Here is a 20221-nt window from a genome sequence, read left to right as displayed (position 1 = left end):
TTATACTTCTATCATTTTCCTCTTTAGCCATCTACTACACCCTAATTTGTGACAGAAACAAATGGTCTTTTGTATCAAAGCTATCATCAGATTTAGAAGTCTTAACACTACTCCCCACATTACTGTAATTTTGGTTTACATTTGATTTGTTTGTTTGTTTGTTTTTGAAAACAGGACAGAGCTATAGATAATATATACACATCCACACACACAGGCATCAAGCACCTTCAAAATGGATCTAAGTGTTATTGTTTTACCTTTATTTCCTGGTTGTATGAATTTTCAGATAATATCTTTAGACAGAAAAATATTAAGGAAATGAATAACCTAAAACTATTAAAAATTTAATTTTCCTAGAAAAACCTACGTTATACACTGATGTCCAAAATCCCATGCACTTTTTAAAAAATTATTTTTATTAACATATGATGAATTATTTGCCCCAGGGGTACAGGTCTGTGAATCATCAGGCTTACACATTTCACAGCACTCACCACAGCACATACACTCCCCAATGTCCATAACCCAGCCACCCTATCCCCACCCTCCCACCACCCCCCAAAAAACCCCTCAGTTTGTTTGTGAGATTAAGAGTCTCTTATGGTTTGTCTCCCTCCCGATCCCATCTTGTTTCATTTGTTCTTTCCCTGCCCACCACAACCCCCCACCCTGTCTCTCAATTCCCATGTACTTTAAAAACATGAGACATGTTTCAAAAGAAGGTATTCTATTATGAAAATACAGATCACTATAGATACATTTCTACTACTTAGGTAAACATCATGTGGGATTTTTCTTTTCTGAATATAGGGCACAGCAACAGACCTTGTAGAATCTTTAAAGGAGAAACTCCTGTTTCCCACTCTGATCCACAGATATTCTCCAATCCTACTGGTCCAAAGAGAAGAGTGAGTCAAGCAGTCAAATAGAATTTCACATAAAGACCAGTATATAGGTTTTCATAATGCATGTTGAAGTTAAGGAAGAACGATATATATTAAAATACGAATACTTACGCTTCACATTTCCTTCTGCCAGCCAATACCGTGAATAGGCCATTTGCAGTGATGTAGAAGGAGCTGGAAAGTATTATGCTAAGCTAAGTAACTTAGAGAAAGACAAATACCAAATGATTTCACTCATATGTGGAATTCAAGATACAAAATAAATGAGCATAGGTGGAGGGGGCGGGGAGAAGATAGGCAAACCAAGAAACAGTCTTAACTATGGACAACAAACGGAGGGTTGCTGGTCAGGTGGGATGGTTTAAATAGGTGATGGGGATTAAGGAGGGCATTTGTGATGAGTGCTGGGTGTTGTATGTAAAGAGAAATCATTAATTTCTACACCTGAAACCAATATTACACTGTATGTTAACTACCTGGAATTTAAATTAAAATTTGGAGAAAGGGAAGCAAAGTAAAGAATAGGACAATGTCTACCCTTAAAACAGGGTCATTGGCTAATATGTATAATAAAGGAGAAATTTTGTCAGTTGTTTCTTCTTCCAACAAAACAATGGAAACAATGTAAAGAAGACTTTGTTTTATAAAAATTTGATTTTTACTCCAATATTTAGAAGATTGCTATATAATTTGGATGGATGTACAATGATATATGAAGTAATTATAAGAAAAACTCTCTAGAGGAACACATTTAAGGTTAAGAAAAATTCCACAAATGTTGACACATCTCCTACATTGAAATTTGAATATAAACTCACATGGAACAATTATAATTATCATGCAATGAAATATAAAAGCACAAAAATTAAAACCAGTTCAGGTGTCAGACAGTGATTATCAACAAATTTAAGGCCAAAGTAAAAATATATGATCATACTGAATTTTGTGTCTAATAAAATTAAAGGAACATAAAAATGCATATTGCAAATTAGCCAACTGACCACAGGAAGTTTTTGAAGAAAACTCTCTGTGGTGAAATAAAAGATAAATAAAATGACATTTTTTAATAATGTTTAAAATGAGCTTCTTTTGGTTAAAAATCATGACATTAATTTAAATTTTTATCATATTAACTGGATTGACAAATCTAATGTTATTTTGAAAAATTATAGAAAAAAAATATCCACAGCCCAATTGAAAAGTAATATGAAACCTAAGTAGTTACATCAGCAAGGTCTAATAACTAATACATAAGGATATCACTGTAGTCAGAATTAACTTACATGTATTTTCCCACTTCTGCTTCATCTTCTTCTTTCAAAGCATTCTCTATTGAATGCATTAAATGTGTATTTTACAGTATCTTTTAAAAATCTAAAACACAGAGACTATGTTATTATATTTGTACTCAAATTATAATAAAATTTATGGGGTCACATGAATCACATTCATTTATTAAACGTGTGACTATATTGTAATTATTTCAAATTTTATTAATATAGCATTACATTGATGGACTGACAGTGTATAATTCTTCCACATTGATGATCCAATTATAAATCACTTCTTTCCCTTTTTTTTTACTTTTACACTCTTTACAGGTATATGCAGGCTGTCACCGTCTCTCTTTGACATATATTTATACAGGCAATATGCAATAGCAGTGAAGAAGATAGCGAATACTTTGCAAACAGAACCTAAATTAAAAAAAATACAAGTATCAGATGTATCAATCTACTTAGAGTGAAAATATTTGTGGAAAAAATGCCAAATACTAAAGAAAAAGTAAGTATATTTCATCTCCATAAAATATCAATTTTCCAATTGTAAAATGTAATTAATGTCATAAATGCATGTCAAGTTATTTAAAGGAGACTTTTTTAATGTTTATAAAAACTTTTAGATTTCTTAAAGATACAGCCCTATCTTTTAATTATTTCTTTTAATTATTTCATTTCTTCCAAATGGACTAGTTGACACTAAATGGCCACAAAAGCATATTCCTATTGTAGTTTTCTGTGTTTGTCCTTTGTGACTCAGTTCCCTATTTCTTTATTATTGTCATCTCCTGTTAATAGCTCCTTGGCAGGTTCTCTAGCAGTTCACCAGTTTTCTCAATTATGTGCTGTTTGAAAATAAATAAGTGTGCTACAGTTATATCTAAAATAAAAATTAAAAGGCTCAGCAGTGTCTTAAGAGGACTTAATTATGAACAATGCCTAGTTTCGTTCAATTATCTCTGATAAATTTTAACTACTTAAATGTCATTTTTTATCTTTTTTTAAAAGGTTTTTTAATTTATTTGACAGATAGAGATCACAAGTAGACAGAGAAGCCGGCGGGGGGTGGGGGGGGCCGGTGGAAACAAGCTCCCCGCTGAGCAGAGAGCCAGATGTGGGGCTCCATCTCAGGACCCTGTTTCATGACCTGAGCTGAAGGCAGAGGCTTTAACCCACTGAGCCACCCAGGCGCCCCATTTTTTAAATTTTTTAATTGTTTTTAAAAATGTTACTTAGTGCTTAATGAGACTAAGCTTGCTGGATAATTGACTTTTGAATTATAAGGCACACTGTATAGTTTATCACAGAGGTATCTGTTACTATTAAATAGTAGAGTCTATTATTATGTGTTTCTTTGAATTAATGAACCCACTCATTAAAATCACAAAACATATAAACACTTGTAAGTATTTATCACACCAACGACATCTATGCAACAAAATCACTGAATGTTAGCAGTGACCAAGATTTCAGAAATTATGTAGTCCAACATCCTCATTTTATAGATGAATAAATTGAGATCCAGGAAGAGCTAGTGAGCTTTCCAAAGTAATACAAGCATATTTGGACTTTCTTAACACTGGCCATGGCCTATACTACCATAGCATCCCAATTCTCCATTATCTCTTATTTACTCAACAAATAACCAATACTTGCTATGTGGGTTGTTATAACACTGAGTAAAAGAAACAGTGAAACTTACATGTAATTAGTATAAAATATCTTGATGTTCTTTAAGAGTGTGAAAAATAATTTTTAATTACCAATCCTTTACTATGGAATTGGAAGTGGTCACAAGGTCAAGCAACTTGGTTGTATATGTATATGGACAAAATTGTTTCCTAAATTGAAATTTTGCTAATTACAACTCTTTATTCAGGAGTAACATAAAACTATTGTGTATAGTGGAGTGACTAAAATATTCACACAAATACTATAAAACTTTAGTTTCTAAAATATTTTCTATATAATAAGGCTTCTTATATATAAGTCTTCTTATTATATACTTACATCAAAGTATCCATTTGTTCAGTTTATTACTGTACATTACTATAAACAACTATACATTTTTAAAAACAATTATACTTTCCTATATTTCTTCAATAGGTATTACTTACATATTCCTACCATAAGGTAGGCCATTTTTTTCTTATCATAGCTCCAACAATTTCCTTTCCTTTTACAGTATTCAGTCTCTCGAAATAGACAAGAAGAGTCTCCTGACAGTTTAAAAAGCATTGGTCCAGGTATTGTCGCTATGAAAAATGCAATAATTGTAAATTTTCCATGAAAATACCACAGGTAGGGAGAAGAATGCTTTTATTCTAAAATTAGACATATATTTAGTCATCATCACATTTAAATATAGCAGGGACGCCTGGGTGGCGCAGTTGGTTGGACGACTGCCTCCGGCTCAGGGCGTGATCCTGGAGTCCCGGGATCGAGTCCCACATCAGGCTCCCAGCTCCATGGGGAGTCTGCTTCGCTCTCTGACCTTCTCCTCGCTCATTCTCTCTCTCACTGTCTCTCTCTCTCAAATAAATAAAAAAATCTTTAAAACTAGCTAAGAGTTTACTTACAAATAGAATTACTAATAACTGGAAACAATGTATTTTTTAAAAAATCCTTATCTCTACAGGTATAAAAAATTAGTATCTTTCATATTTTTAGAATGGTGTACATATTGCTATGCAGTTGACATCTCAAAACTTTTAATTTTTCAATTAAAAATTTAGGAGAAAGTGTTTAAAAGAGATTAAATACAATTTTTGTGAACTCAGTGTACCTCCAAATATTTCAAATTGTGAAATTTTCAATGATAACTTAGTTTCATAATCCAACTTATATCTGTTATCAAGATATTGACAGAAATAACTGAAAATGCAAATGCTTTGGTATGTTTATAGCACACCCTAAATTCAGAGAACCTCTAATCCAGAGGAACAGTTGTGTGCTGCCTGAGGTAAATCTCTATATACCCAGAGACAAATCTGCTCAGCAACAATTTCAGCTAAAACTGAATTAAAAGTCACTTTAAAAAAAAGTCAGTGGGGAGCCAGGCTGGCTCAGTTGGTGAAGCATAAGACTTTTGACGTTGGGGTTATGAGTTCGAGCCCCAGTTTGATGTAAAGAGGACTTCAAAATAAAATCTTAGGGAGAAAAAAGCCACCCCAAAGACACTAGAAAAAGGATCTCAGAACGAACATGTCTTAACCATCTTCCTTCTGTCAGGGCCCTCATGCTTCATGACTCTTGATTCCTGCCAAAGATCACTGTCCATCACCAATTTTCCCAATCTCATTGAGCGTTAACACTCTGTTTACAATTGCTCAAGATGAAAACCTGAGGCCTCCTGTTCACTTTTTTCTACTTTTCATCATTATTTTTCCAACCCATGACAATAAATCTGTGTGACACTAACTCTAGACATATCTTGATTTCTATGTCTCTTTTACAACCCCCAGAATCCAATTTAACATAATTCTGACTTGGACTTCAGCAGAAGCATTTTTTTCCTCCACATTTATCTTCTATAAGTATTTCTCCCTCAGAAGCAGAGTTATCTTTTAAATGTAAATCAGATAATCTCTGTCCTCTGCTTCAAACTCTCTGTTGGCAAAATCCGTTAGATATAGAGTCGGTCTGTATCTAAAATATCACATTCCTCCCTCTTCCATCAAAAGTGTATTAGTCTCCCAGGCTTCCTTTCTGATGCAGAAACTATTTATATACTTTGTTTTTCTCATGTTCCTTCGCCCATTACAAAGTTGTCCTTGGGGTGGCAGTGTCATGGGGGAAAGGGAAGGAAAAATGAAACAAGATGAAACCAGAGAAGAAGACAAACCATAAGAGACTCTTAATCTCGGGAAACAAACTGAGGGTTGCTGGGGGGTCGGGGGGGAGTGGGGGCAGGTGGGGATCGGTGGCTGGGTTATGGACATGGGGGAGTGTATGTGCTATGGTGAGTGCTATGAATTGTGTGAAATGTGTAAGACATGATTCGCAGACCTGTACCCCTGAAACAAATTATACATTATATGTTAATTTAAAAAAAAAAAAAAAGTTGACCTTGGGCACCTGGGTAACTCAGTCAGTTAAGGATAAGTGTCTGCCTTTGTCTGCCTTGGGCTCAGGACAGGATCCCGCATTGGGCTCCCTGCTCGTTCCAGAGCCTGCTTTTCCTTCTCCCTTTCTCCCTCTCCCTGACTCATGCTCTCTCTCTCTCTCAAATAAATATACAAAATCTTAAAAAAAAAAAAATCTGCCCTTATCTAATGGGTCATCATTCACACCATAATATGCTTTAATTTTTCCTGATTAAAAAAGCAATTTTAACCTCGCATACTGATCTAGTTATAAAATTATTTCTTTGATCTCCATCAAAACCATACTTAATTTTTTCTACATTTTTTGAAAGATTTTATTCATTTATTTGACAGACAGAGATCACAAGTAGGCAGAGAGGCAGGCAGAGAGAGAGGAAGGGAAGGAGGCTCCCTGCTGAGCAGAGAACCCAATGCCAGGCTCCATCCCACCACCCTGAGATCATGACCTGAGACGAAGGCAGAGGCTTAACCTAGGCCACCCAGGCACCCCAATTTTTCTATATTCTTGACTTCATTTATCATATATCTTTCAGTCTTCAATCCAGTTCAATCTTGTTTCCTTGTCCTATTAATATTTTTTCCTATTAATATTTTTTTTAAGATTTTATTTATTTATTTGTCAGAGAGAGAGAGGAGCGAGAGTGAGCACAAGTAGCCAGAGAGGCAGGCAGAGGCAGAGAGAGAAGCAGGCTCCCTGCCGAGCAAGGAGCCCGATGTGGGACTCGATCCCAGGACACTGGGATCATGACCTGAGCCGAAGGCAGCTGCTTAACCAACTGAGCCACCCAGGCGTCCCCCTATTAATATTTTTAATCAACTTTTGAACTGGGGGTGCTAATAAAGTCATATGTAGATTTGGAAAGCTAGTTTTTGCTATTAAGAAAGCCTGAAGTACAAAGTGCTTTACCCTCAGCAAAACGAATTTTTTCTTTAGCTATAAATCCTTGAAAACCTCAGAGTCAGAGTCTTTGGTCATGAAAATGTTTAAAAGCACTAGTTTAGATTAGTGACTTTTCAAACATGCAAGCAATCCTGTGGTTATATGTTTGGTTTCAGCTTACCAAATCACGTTTAGGAGCTTGATGAGTATACCTCTAATCAAATAGATTGTTCTAATCAAATATAATATTAATACATATTTTATATGACAGTTAGGATGGGCTTTGCATTAGGTATTGTCTTTTTAACATAAATATCATCTCCTAAATTCTGCAAAGCAGCTCCCCCAGTCACTGGTTTTGTGTCAGTTAACCATTATTATTTATTTGAAATTCCAAATATACATGTAGACACACATTAAAAAAAAATTAACAATTCAGTGTAATAAAAGATTGCCAAAAGTCCATACCAAATAGTCTCAAAGTCATATAGGTCAAACTCAAGGCCAAAGAACGTTGATTGTCTGATACAATCCTGCAAGCAAATAGTAATGATATTACTAAAACATCATTATTATTAGCTATAGAGAATGTTTGCTAGGTTCAAGATTATTTTTTTTCCTGTGTGTCAGTTAACTAAGAATCTTGAGCCACTTGACAGAGTTCATTCAGGTGACTCAAAGAAGCACCACTCCTTCAATTTCTTCATATCCTGCCCCTTGCCCACTGATTCCAAAGCTTCTTGCTCTCCACAAGGAGGAAGAATTTGTAGACTAAACCTTCTGCCCCAGCCTCTTTTTCGTTTGCTGAAAAAAACTTAGCACGAACTCTCACACTTATCTTTTCCATTTTGAGGGGCATACCCACTGTTTTTGATTTCTCCTTTTTTTTTTTTTTTGCCCCTGTGAGATCCACTCCCTACATTGCTCCCCCTTTATCTCTGTCTTGAAAGGCTGACCTAAATGTACTAAATAAGTAGGCTCTCTTGTTTTCTGTCTTCTAGTTAGCGTTTGCGAATTGGATGCTCCAGAGTGAGGAAGGAAAGTGAGGTCAGGGTGTTCCCGCCCAGACTCTCTCTTGCAGAGTTCTAATAGGTTGACTTGGTCCCTAGGCAAAGCAGTCCCCTCCACGGGTCTCTCTTCTTCCTATCCCTGTTTTCCTCTAGCCAAGTGGTAACAGACCAGAGGTACTATCCTATACCATGTGATTTCTTATACTCCACCCACATTTTAAATTGTCACTTTCTATAGCCTTGCTTAAATTGTCCTAATTGGAAGGTGCCTTTGTCTTCCTACTGGACCTCTGACTGTTACCCTCCCTATTCAAAAGCTAAAATAAACAAAAAATAACGTTCCCAAATATTAAAAAAATGAACCTTTTGTTTTAAAACATGCATAATGCCACATGCTAGTTTGGAAAATGAAAATACAATAAAAAAATCAACCTTTGAACATACAAGGAGTAAAAAAAAAAATAAGAGCTTCATTTTATTTTAAATAAACTCTATGCTTACCCTTTGTTCCCTTGCTCTAGAACTTGAACAATAAACTAGTATGAACAGTATTTTCATCCAAACTGACTCATTTACTAAAATGTAGCATACATACAATATTTTGTGACTATTTTACTAAAAATGAGGTAATTCTACCCATATCAACCTGGTGAAAATATACATTCTTTCCTTAGATGTTTACTACTAGGAAAATGAAAACAAATAAACCAATCCTCAAAAGAGAAAGACATTTTTAAATAAAAAAATAACTTACACTTCTATAATGAGCAGATTCTTAAGGAGGAAAAAGAAAGTGTCACATTTTAGAGCCATAATTTTGTATAGGTCTTGGTATAATGTTGAAATATGAATAATAACCCTAACTTTAATTGTGTGTTCTTCTTCAATTAGCATAGGTAGTTTTCTTACATGGCTTATCGTTGCTTTTGGAAGCATAGATAGAGTTGACATTAACTCAAGTATAATCTTTAAGATGTATTTATGTATCTTCAGTTTGATTAAACATCTTTCTGATATATATAAAAAGATGAAAAGAGCAATGATTCCTAGGATTTTTCATAATCACTTAAATGAACAGCACAAAATGAATAATAGATATGTATTTAAAATATTTAATGGAAAATGAGTATCTTTTACCAATGAAGAGAATTTTTTTGTACATCAGCTAATGAAGTAAGGCTATGATAAAATGATTTCAGAATTTTGTGGAATAGGGGGAGGAGTCAAGATGGCAGAGAAGTAGCAGGCTGAGACTACTTCAGCTAGCAGGAGATCAGCTAGATAGCTTATCTAAAGATTGCAAACACCTGCAAATCCATCGGCAGATCGAAGAGAAGAAGAACAGCAATTCTAGAAACCGAAAAACAACCACTTTCTGAAAGGTAGGACTGGTGGAGAAGTGAATCCAAAGCGACAGGAAGATAGACCCCGGGGGGAGGGGCCGGCTCCCGGCAAGCGGCGGAGCAGCGGAGCACAAAATTAGGACTTTTAAAAGTCGGTTACGCTGAGGGACATCGCTCCAGAGGCTAAACCGGGGCGAAGCCCACGCGGGTTCAGCGTGGCCTCAGGTCCCGCAGGGTCACAGAAGGATCGGGAGTGTCTGAGTGTTGCAGAGCTTGCGGGTATTGGAGCGAGAAAGCTGGCTGCAGAGACGGAGCCGACAGTGAGCTCGCAGCTTGGGGTTACATTGAACCGGCCATAGGCTAGGTGAGCTCGGAGCGCGGCCGGAGGTCAGGCAGACGGGAATTACTGGGCGCTGTTCTCTGAGGGCGCACTGAGGAGTGGGGCCCCGGGCTCTCGGCTCCTCTGGGCCGGAGACCAGGAGGCCGCCATTTGTATTCCCGTCCTCTGGAACTCTACGGAAAGCGCTCAGGGAACAAAAGCTCCTAAAATCAAACCCCAGTGGATTACTCAGCCCGGCCCCTGGTAAGGGCGGTGCAATTCTGCCTGGGGCAAAGACACTTGAGATCACTACACCAGGCCCGTCCCCCAGAAGATCAACAAGAAATCCAGCCAAGACCAAGTTCACCTACCAAGGAGTGCGGTTTCAATACCACGGAGAGCAGCAGAATTCCAGAGGAGGAGAAAGCAAAGCACGGAACTCATGGCATTCTCCCTATGATTTTTTTAGTCTTGCAGTTAAAGTAATTTTTTTCTTTTTCATTTTTTTCTCTACTTTTGCTAAATTTTTAAATTTTTTTAAAATTTTTAAAAAATTAAAAAAAATTTTTTTAACTTTTACCCTTTTCATTTTTAACTTTTTTTAAACTAGTTTATCTAATATATATATTTTTTCTTTTTCATACTTTTCTTTCTTCGTTTTCTTTTTTTTAATTCCTTTTTTTTTTCCTTTCTTTTTTTTCAACCTCTTTTTATCCCCTTTCTCTCCCCTCACGATTTGGGATCTCTTCTGATTTGGTTAAAGCATATTTTCCTGGGGTTGTTGCCACCCTTTTAGTATTTTACTTGCTCCTTCATATACTCTTATCTGGACAAAATGACAAGGCAGAAAAATTCACCACAAAAAAAAGAACAAGAGGCAGTACCGAAGGCTAGGGACCTAATCAATACAGACATTGGCAATATGTCAGATCTAGAATTCAGAATGACAATTCTCAAGGTTCTAGCCGGGCTTGAAAAAGGCATGGAAGATATTAGAGAAACCCTCTACAGAGATATAAAAGCCCTTTCTGGAGAAATAAAAGAACTAAAATCTAACCAAGTTGAAATCAAAAAAGCTATTAATGAGGTGCAATAAAAAATGGAGGCTCTCACTGCTAGGATAAATGAGGCAGAAGAAAGAATTAGCGATCTAGAAGACCAAATGACAGAGAATAAAGAAGCTGAGCAAAAGAGGGACAAACAGCTACTGGACCACGAGGGCAGAATTCGAGAGATAAGTGACACCATAAGATGAAACAACATTAGAATAATTGGGATTCCAGAAGAAGAAGAAAGAGAGAGGGGAGCAGAAGGTATACTGGAGAGAATTATTGGGGAGAATTTCCCCAATATGGCAAAGGGAATGAGCATCAAAATTCAGGAGGTTCAGAGAACGCCCCTCAAAATCAATAAGAATAGGCCCACACCCCATCACCTAATAGTAAAATTCACAAGTCTTAGTGACAAAGAGAAAATCCTGAAAGCAGCCCAGGAAAAGAAGTCTGTAACATACAATGGTAAAAATATTAGATTGGCAGCTGACTTATCCACAGAGACCTGGCAGGCCAGAAAGAGCTGGCATGATATTTTCAGAGCACTAAATGAGAAAAACATACAGCCAAGAATACTATATCCAGCTAGGCTATCATTGAAAATAGAAGGAGAGATAAAAAGCTTCCAGGACAAACAAAAACTGAAAGAATTTGCAAACACCAAACCAGATCTACAGGAAATATTGAAAGGGGTCCTCTAAGCAAAGAGAGAGCCTACAAGTGGTAGATCAGAAAGGAACAGAAACAATATACAGTAACAGTCACCTTACAGGCAATACAATGGCACTAAATTCATATCTCTCAATAGTTACCCTGAATGTTAATGGGCTAAATGCCCCAATCAAAAGACACAGGGTATCAGAATGGATAAAAAAACAAAACCCCTCTAAATGTTGCCTCCAAGAAACTCATTTTAAGCCCGAAGACACCTCCAGATTTAAAGTGAGGGGATAGAAAAGAATTTACCATGCTAATGGACATCAGAAGAAAGCAGGAGTGGCAATCCTTATATCAGATCATTTAGATTTTAAGCCAAAGACTATAATAAGAGATGAGGAAGGACACTATATCATACTCAAAGGGTCTATCCAACAAGAAGATCTAACAATTTTAAATATCTATGCCCCCAACGTGGGAGCAGCCAACTATATAAACCAATTAATAACAAAATCAAAGAAACACATCAACAATAATACAATAATAGTAGGGGACTTTAACACTCCCCTCACTGAAATGGACAGATCATCCAAGCAAAAGATCAGCAAGGAAATAAGGGCCTTAAACGACACACTGGACCAGATGGACATCACAGATATATTCAGAACATTTCATCCCAAAGCAACAGAATATACATTCTTCTCTAGTGCACATGGAACATTCTCCAGAATAGAGATCCTCGGTCCTAAATCAGGACTCAACCGGTATCAAAAGATTGGGATCATTCCCTGCATATTTTCAGACCACAATGCTCTGAAGCTAGAACTCAACCACAAGAGGAAGTTTGGAAAGAACCCAAATACATGGAGACTAAACAGCATCCTTCTAAAGAATGAATGGGTCAACCGGGAAATTAAAGAAGAATTGAAAAAAATCATGGAAACAAATGATAATGAAAACACAACGGTGCAAAATCTGTGGGACGCAACAAAGGCAGTCCTGAGAGGAAAATATATAGCCGTACAAGCCTTTCTCAAGAAACAAGAAAGGTCTCAGGTACACAACCTAACCCTACACCTAAAGGAGCTGGAAAAAGAACAAGAAAGAAACCCTAAGCCCAGCAGGAGAAGAGAAATCATAAAGATCAGAGCAGAAATCAATGAAATAGAAACTGAAAAAACAATAGAACAAATCAACGAAACTAGGAGCTGGTTCTTCGAAAGAATTAATAAAATTGATAAACCCCTGGCCAGACTTATCAAAAAGAAAAGAGAAAGGACCCAAATAAATAAAATCATGAATGAAAGAGGAGAGTTTACAACTAACACCAAAGAAATACAAACAATATACGAACATACTATGAACAACTCTATGCCAACAAATGTGACAATTTGGAAGAAATGGATGCATTCCTAGAAACATATAAACTACCACAACTGAACCAGGAAGAAATAGAAAGCCTGAACAGACCCATAACCAGTAAGGAGATTGAAACAGTCATTAAAAATCTCCAAACAAACAAAAGCCCAGGGCCAGACGGCTTCCCAGGGGAATTCTACCAAACATTTAAAGAAGAACTAATTCCTATTCTCCTGAAACTGTTCCAAAAAATAGAAATGGAAGGAAAACTTCCAAACTCATTTTATGAGGCCAACATCACCTTGATCCCAAAACCAGACAAGGATCCAATCAAAAAGAGAGCTATAGACCAATATCCTCAATGAACACAGATGCGAAAATTCTCACCAAAATACTAGCCAATAGGATTCAACAGTACATTAAAAGGATTATTCACCACGACCAAGTGGGATTTATTCTAGGGCTGCAAGGTTGGTTCAACATCCGCAAATCAGCCAATGTGATAAAACACATAAATAAAAGAAAGAACAAGAACCATATGATACTCTCAATAGATGCTGAAAAAGCATTTGACAAAGTACAGCATCCCTTCCTGATCAAAACCCTTCAAAGTGTAGGGATAGAGGGCACATACCTCAATATCATCAAAGCCATCTATGAAAAACCCACCACAAATATCATTCTCAATGGAGAAAAACTGAAAGCATTTCTGCTAAGGTCAGGAACACGGCAAGGATGTCCATTATCACCACTGCTATTCAACATAGTACTAGAAGTCCTAGCCTCAGCAATCAGACAACAAAAGGAAATTAAAGGCATCCAAATCGGCAAAGAAGAAGTCAAACTATCACTCTTCGCAGATGATATGATACTATATGTGGAAAACCCAAAAGACTCCACTCCAAAACTGCTAGAACTTGTACAGGAATTCAGTAAAGTGTCAGGATATACAATCAATGCACAGAAATCAGTTGCATTTCTCTACACCAACAACAAGACAGAAGAAAGAGAAATTAAGGAGTCAATCCCATTTACAATTGCACCCCAGACCATAAGATACCTAGGAATAAACCTAACCAAAGAGGCTAAGAATCTATACTCAGAAAACTATAAAGTACTCATGAAAGAAATTGAGGAAGACACAAAGAAATGGAAAAATGTTCCATGCTCCTGGATTGGAAGAATAAATATTGTGAAAATGTCTATGCTACCTAAAGCAATCTACACATTTAATGCAATTCCTATCAAAGTACCATCCATCTTTTTCAAAGAAATGGAACAAATAATCCTAAAATTTATATGGAACCAGAAAAGACCTCGAATAGCCATAGGAATATTGAAAAAGAAAGCCAGAGTTGGTGGCTTTCTGAATTTCTGAAATTCCAGACTTCAAGCTCTATTACAAAGCTGTCATCATCAAGACAGCATGGTATTGGCACAAAAACAGACACATAGATCAATGGAACAGAATAGAGAGCCCAGAAATAGACCCTCCACTCTATGGTCAACTAATCTTCGACAAAGCAGGAAAGAATGTCCAATGGAAAAAAGACAGCCTCTTCAATAAATGGTGCTGGGAAAATTGGACAGCCACATGCAGAAAAATGAAATTGGACCATTTCCTTACACCACACACAAAAATAGACTCAAAATGGATGAAGGACCTCAATGTGAGAAAGAAATCCATCAAAATCCTTGAGGAGAACACAGGCAGCAACCTCTTCGACCTCAGCCGCAGCAACATCTTCCTAGGAACATCGCCAAAGGCAAGGGAAGCAAGGGCAAAAATGAACTATTGGGATTTCATCAAAATCAAAAGCTTTTGCACAGCAAAGGAAACAGTTAACAAAATCAAAAGACAACTGACAGAATGGGAGAAGATATTTGCAAACGACATATCAGATAAAGGACTAGTGTCCAAAATCTATAAAGAACTTAGCAAACTCAACACCCAAAGAACAAATAATCCAATCAATAAATGGGCAGAGGACATGAACAGACATTTCTGCAAAGAAGACATCCAGATGGCCAACAGACACATGAAAAAGTGCTCCATATCACTCAGCATCAGGAAAATACAAATCAAAACCACAATGAGATATCACCTCACACCAGTCAGAATGGCTAAAATCAACAGGTCAGGATATGACAGATGCTGGCGAGGATGTGGAGAAAGGGGACCCCTCCTACACTGTTGGTGGGAATGCAAGCTGGTGCAACCACTCTGGAAAACAGCATGGAGGTTCCTCAAAATGTTGAAAATAGAACTGCCCTATGACCCAGCAATTGCACTACTGGGTATTTACCCTAAAGATACAAACGTAGTGATCCAAAGGGGCATGTGCACCCGAATGTTTATAGTAGCAATGTCCACAATAGCCAAACTATGGAAAGAACCTAGATGTCCATCAACAGATGAATGGATCAAGAAGAGGTGGTATATATACACAATGGAATACTATGCAGCCATCAAAAGAAATGAAATCTTGCCATTTGCGACAACATGGATGGAACTAGAGCGTATCATGCTCAGCGAAATAAGTCAAGCGGAGAAAGACAACTATCATATGATCTCCCTGCTATGAGGAAGTGGTGATGCAACATGGGGGCTTAAGTGGGTAGGAGAAGAATAAATGAAATAAGATGGGATTGGGAGGGAGACAAACCATAAATGACTCTTAATCTCACAAAACAAACTGAGGGTTGCTGGGGGGAGGGGGGTTGGGAGAAGGGGGGGTGGGGTTATGGACATTGGGGAGGGTATGTGCTTTGGTGAGTGCTGTGAAGTGTGTAAACCTGGCGATTCACAGACCTGTATCCCTGGGGATAAAAATATATATTTATAAAAAATAAAAAAAATTATTAATAAAAAAAATTAAAAAAAAAAAGAATTTCGTGGAATAAACAAAACATTCATTAGTACTCTTCCAAAATGTAAAAAAGAAACTTTTACTATCTCTTATGACTTCTAAATTTATATTTTCACTTCATATCTTTCTTAAAAGACATCAGTTCTAGACTTAAGTTACTGTTTTGCACAAAAGCTGTTCTTCCCCTAGTGTTGCCTATCACAAGAAGTGGAACTGTCTTCCACCATCATGCAATGTCCAAGTCCAAAATGTGAAGAGGCATTCTTGATACCCCTTTTCCTCACTGACCAGATTCAATAACCAAATAATGTGATTTTTTAAAAATATAATTTTTCATATCTCTTTCTCTGATCAAAAAAAAAATTATCTCTAAGACTACTGGCCTATTCCAAGGCTGTATCTTACCCCTTAAAAAAAAGAAATGACTTGTTAATGTATCTCCCAATAGCCATCCTTATCCTTTCAGTCTACTTTACATGGAACAGACAAAGTGATTTTTTTTTTTTTACTATGAAATTCTGATCGTTTCACTGCCCCACTAGGATTTTTCAACAGCTTCTCCTTGTTCTTATGGTAACATCTAGAATTGCAGAAAACTTTACAAAAGTCATCACATCAGTGATCATTACACACCACCTCACACCACATTTTTGCCCTTATCACCCTCCCCGTTCATGACATTCGATGACACAACAATCTTATGAAGCTGCTTCCCCCACTTAGACTCTTTGCCTAAGTTGCCACTGTTTGAAATACTCAGCCCCTAACATTTAAGGCTCAGCTTAAAGGTCAGTTCTTCCAGAACACCCTGTCTGAATCCTTGGACTGAGTTAGATTAATGTATAATTTTCTCATTTAATTTCCCTGCATTTTCTTTACAATATGTTTTAATATTCTAATTGCTTACTAGGAAAAACACACTTTTTAAATTTATTTATTTTTTGCTGCTTTTCTTGCCACCCTCCAACGGCTACCAGTGCAGCAGGGAACTGGATACTTTTATCTCTCTTTTATTCTACATTTTTCTTTAAAGTTCTCATCTACCTTCTTGCTTGAATCTGTGGCAACTATCACAGCTGAGAAGACATAAACATAATTTTTTAAATGTGGGATGGAAGGGAAAGAACTGAAGAACTAATTTTTCTTTTCTTTTAAGTTATTTTCTTGTTTTCCTTTATTTCAACTATTATTTATTTATTTGGTTAAACTTGTAAATCTGATTTTAATCCACTTACATTTTAAAATTTCTGATGTATTTTACCATTTTATTTTATATTATTTTTATTAATGAGCATCTTCATGGAGAGATAGAGATAAGTCATGGTAGTTTTCTGTTTAGACTTCAGCCTCACACATCTCAGATTTTAACTAATTTCTCCAGAGGAAAAAATAATTCTGTCACTCTTAGTCCCATGTGATCACCAAAAATTCTACAAGTTTGCTTGTCCCCAGAAGTGACTCCCTACCTGGACCTAGTCCAGACTGTCAGCTACTGGCCTTCATAAAGAATTGGCAAGAACCTCAGGGACAGGTTTAGGTCTCCAGTTCACATCTAAAAACTTCTTCTCTCTCTAGAATTTTAATCCCTCTAGTCCTCTGTCATTATTTCTGCCTTTAAATACATGGTTTTTATCCTTTAACCCAGTTTTTCTAGTTGCCCTCTATAGGATGATTGGCCTGCTACAAAGTACCCCATGCTACCCCCTCTTCCTTGACTTCCTTATCATTTATTTGTCAGTGATTTCACAATTTATGTCTTTGGTTCTGAATCTTACTGTATTTTTAAAAATTAAACTTTATTTGTTGCATTTGTGGTGTAATTACATGATTTGGAAAGCAAAACAATATAAAGAGAATATGCTGAAGAAACTTGCTTGCTTCTACCCCTACCTTCATCTACGTCTATTTCAACCCCAATCCTTTGGGCTACCTTTAGGCTACCATTTTAATTTCTTTCTTGCTTATATCTAGTGTTCTTTATGCAAATACAAATAATTGTAAATGCATATCTCTGTATTTCTTTCTTCACAGAATGTAGCATACTATATTCACTGTTCTGTACTTGATTTTTTCATGTAACAATATATTCTCAAGATCTTTTCCTGCATAAAAATAGAGCTCCTCCCTATTCATTTTTTTTAAAGATTTTATTTATTTATTTGACAGACAGAGATCACAAGTAGGCAGAGAGGCAGGCAGAGAGAGAGGAGGAGGAAGCAGGTTTCCCGCTGAGCAGAAAGCCCGATGTGGGGCTCAATCGCAGGACCCTGGGATCATGACCTAAGCTGAAGGCAGAGGCTTTAACCCACTGAGCCACCCAGGCACCCCCTTATTCATTTTTTTAAATAAAGGTGAATTAAAGACATTTTTAAGCAAACAAACAAAAAGAACAAGATTCATTTCCATCAGACCCACAGTAAAAGAATTCTTTTGAGGAAAGAAATGATCTCTGAAGAAAGAAAAAATGCAGGAAAATACAAAGAGATTCTGATAATATGATATTAAATATATACATCAAATTACATCCATTAGATTGTAAAATTTGTATAGCACCAGAATATATGACAACAATAACAGAGGTTTGGAAGAAAGTTAATGGAGTTAAAGTATTCTTAGGTCCTTGAATTATCCAGAAAGTGGCAAAACTACTAATTTAATTTGACTCTAACAAACCATATATACTCTTATGATGTCTTGACCACTATAAGAAGAATAATATATAATTAGCAAAATAATAAAAGGAAAATAATAAAAGTTAAAAATAATGCAAAAGAAGTAAAGAACTAAAAGAATGAGTAGAAAATGTAGTAAAGCAAATACTAAAATGAGACGAATATCCAAATATATCACCAATTATTCTTAATTTCATAGTCTATATAGTCTAGTTTAAAAACTAAGTTATTAGACTGGATTTTTTTAAAGTCAACTACAGACCTCTTAGTAGATACCTTAAATGTGTATAATCAGAGAATTATTGAAAGTAATAGAATGGAAAAATGTATATTATGCTAACAAATATAGTAGATAAAACAATATTAAAGCGAGAAAAAGTAATTCTAAAACAAGAAGTTATTAGAGATAAAAAAGAATATTAGAATATTTCTAAAGGATCTAAAGGGTCAATAAAACAAGTTGTAGCAATTCAATTTTTTTCAACTAATATAGCCTCAAAATATATACAGCAAAAATGATGTAATAATGGACAAATGCACCATAATAAAAAAAGGTCTTAAATAATGTGTAAGTCCAAAGAAGTTTTCAAGGAAGAAAACATAAAATTATGTTCCCTGAACACAGTGGGCTCCATCTAAAAATAAACAGAATACTAATTATGTTTATATTATATACAAATATAAGATCTATAAGAAAAATTCAAATGTTTAGAAATTAAACTATACACTTCTAAATAAGATACGGCTTAAATAAAAAATTACATTGAAAGGCATATTTAAATTGAAAGAATGCAAAAAATACATATTAAGACTTTTGGGATACAGCTATATTCACATTTGGACAGAAAAAGAATACATATCAATATACAGAAGGTATATGTGAATAAAATAAAAATATAATAAGCATAAAAGTGAAATGATGAAAAGTAAAAATTAAAAGTGAAAAGATTAGCTTCTTTCTCCTCTCTCTCTCTCTCTCACACACACACACAGAGGCATTCCATTTTTAATTTGAAATCCCACAAAATTTCCCTGCCCAGGTGACAACACAAGTGATTTCTTCCAAAGATTTAACAACAAGAACAAAAAATTTAACCACACTTTATAAAATAGCCCAGATACAAAAAAAAAAAAAAGAGGAAATATTTCCCAACTCATTTCATGATACCAGAACATTAAGGTCAAAACCTGACAAACATATTAATAAGAAGGAAAAATTATAAGGTAACCTTAGTCATGAAGAGAGATGCAAAAATACTAAACAAAATATTAGCAAAATGAAACAAGCAATTGACCAAGTCCAATTTATTCCTAGAATAAAGTAGAAATATGATATTGTGATCATCTCAATATATGCATCAAATGTATTTCAAAATTTATTCATTAAAAAAGACAGAGAAAAAAAGTCTTAGTGAATGAGAAATGAAAGAAAATTGGCTTATTCTGATAGACAGTTATTAATACCACACTTAATGGTAAAATTTATAGCAAATTTCATATCTCAAGTCATCATCATGACTGAAATATCAAAAGTCATCATGATGCACATTAAAAACAAAGACAGTAACTATCACTACATCTCTTCAACACTGTATAGGATAGCTTAATCTGGCAAGAAAAAAAGGTATAAGGGTTGAAAAGAATAAAAATCACTATTTGCAGATCAGCATTATATACATAGAAAATCTCAAGTTAAATTACCAACCAACCAATAGAAATTAATATAAGCATAGTCAATATAAGACCAAAGCACAAGAGAGAACTGCAT

The 20221-nt window shown here is 35.6% G+C and overlaps 1 protein-coding gene across 1 annotated transcript in view; it reads right to left on the bottom strand.

Moving 5' to 3' along the window:
- Nucleotides 1-2465: 2465 nt before the first annotated feature.
- Nucleotides 2466-20221, bottom strand: part of SLCO6A1 (solute carrier organic anion transporter family member 6A1) — a 98749-nt gene continuing 80993 nt past the window's right edge. Inside the window, exons 11-13 of the mRNA XM_044240185.1 lie at nucleotides 7640-7704; nucleotides 4303-4440; nucleotides 2466-2602 (exon numbers count right to left, since the gene is read on the bottom strand). Of these exons, the coding sequence (XP_044096120.1) occupies nucleotides 2466-2602; nucleotides 4303-4440; nucleotides 7640-7704 (340 nt within the window). The remainder of the gene's footprint in view (nucleotides 2603-4302; nucleotides 4441-7639; nucleotides 7705-20221) is intronic.

Source organism: Neovison vison, chromosome 1 (assembly GCF_020171115.1).
Source record: "Neovison vison isolate M4711 chromosome 1, ASM_NN_V1, whole genome shotgun sequence".
NCBI lineage: Eukaryota > Metazoa > Chordata > Mammalia > Carnivora > Mustelidae > Neogale > Neogale vison.
The sequence above is the reverse complement of the archived record's forward strand: the minus strand, read 5'-3'. Positions and strand labels throughout refer to the sequence as shown.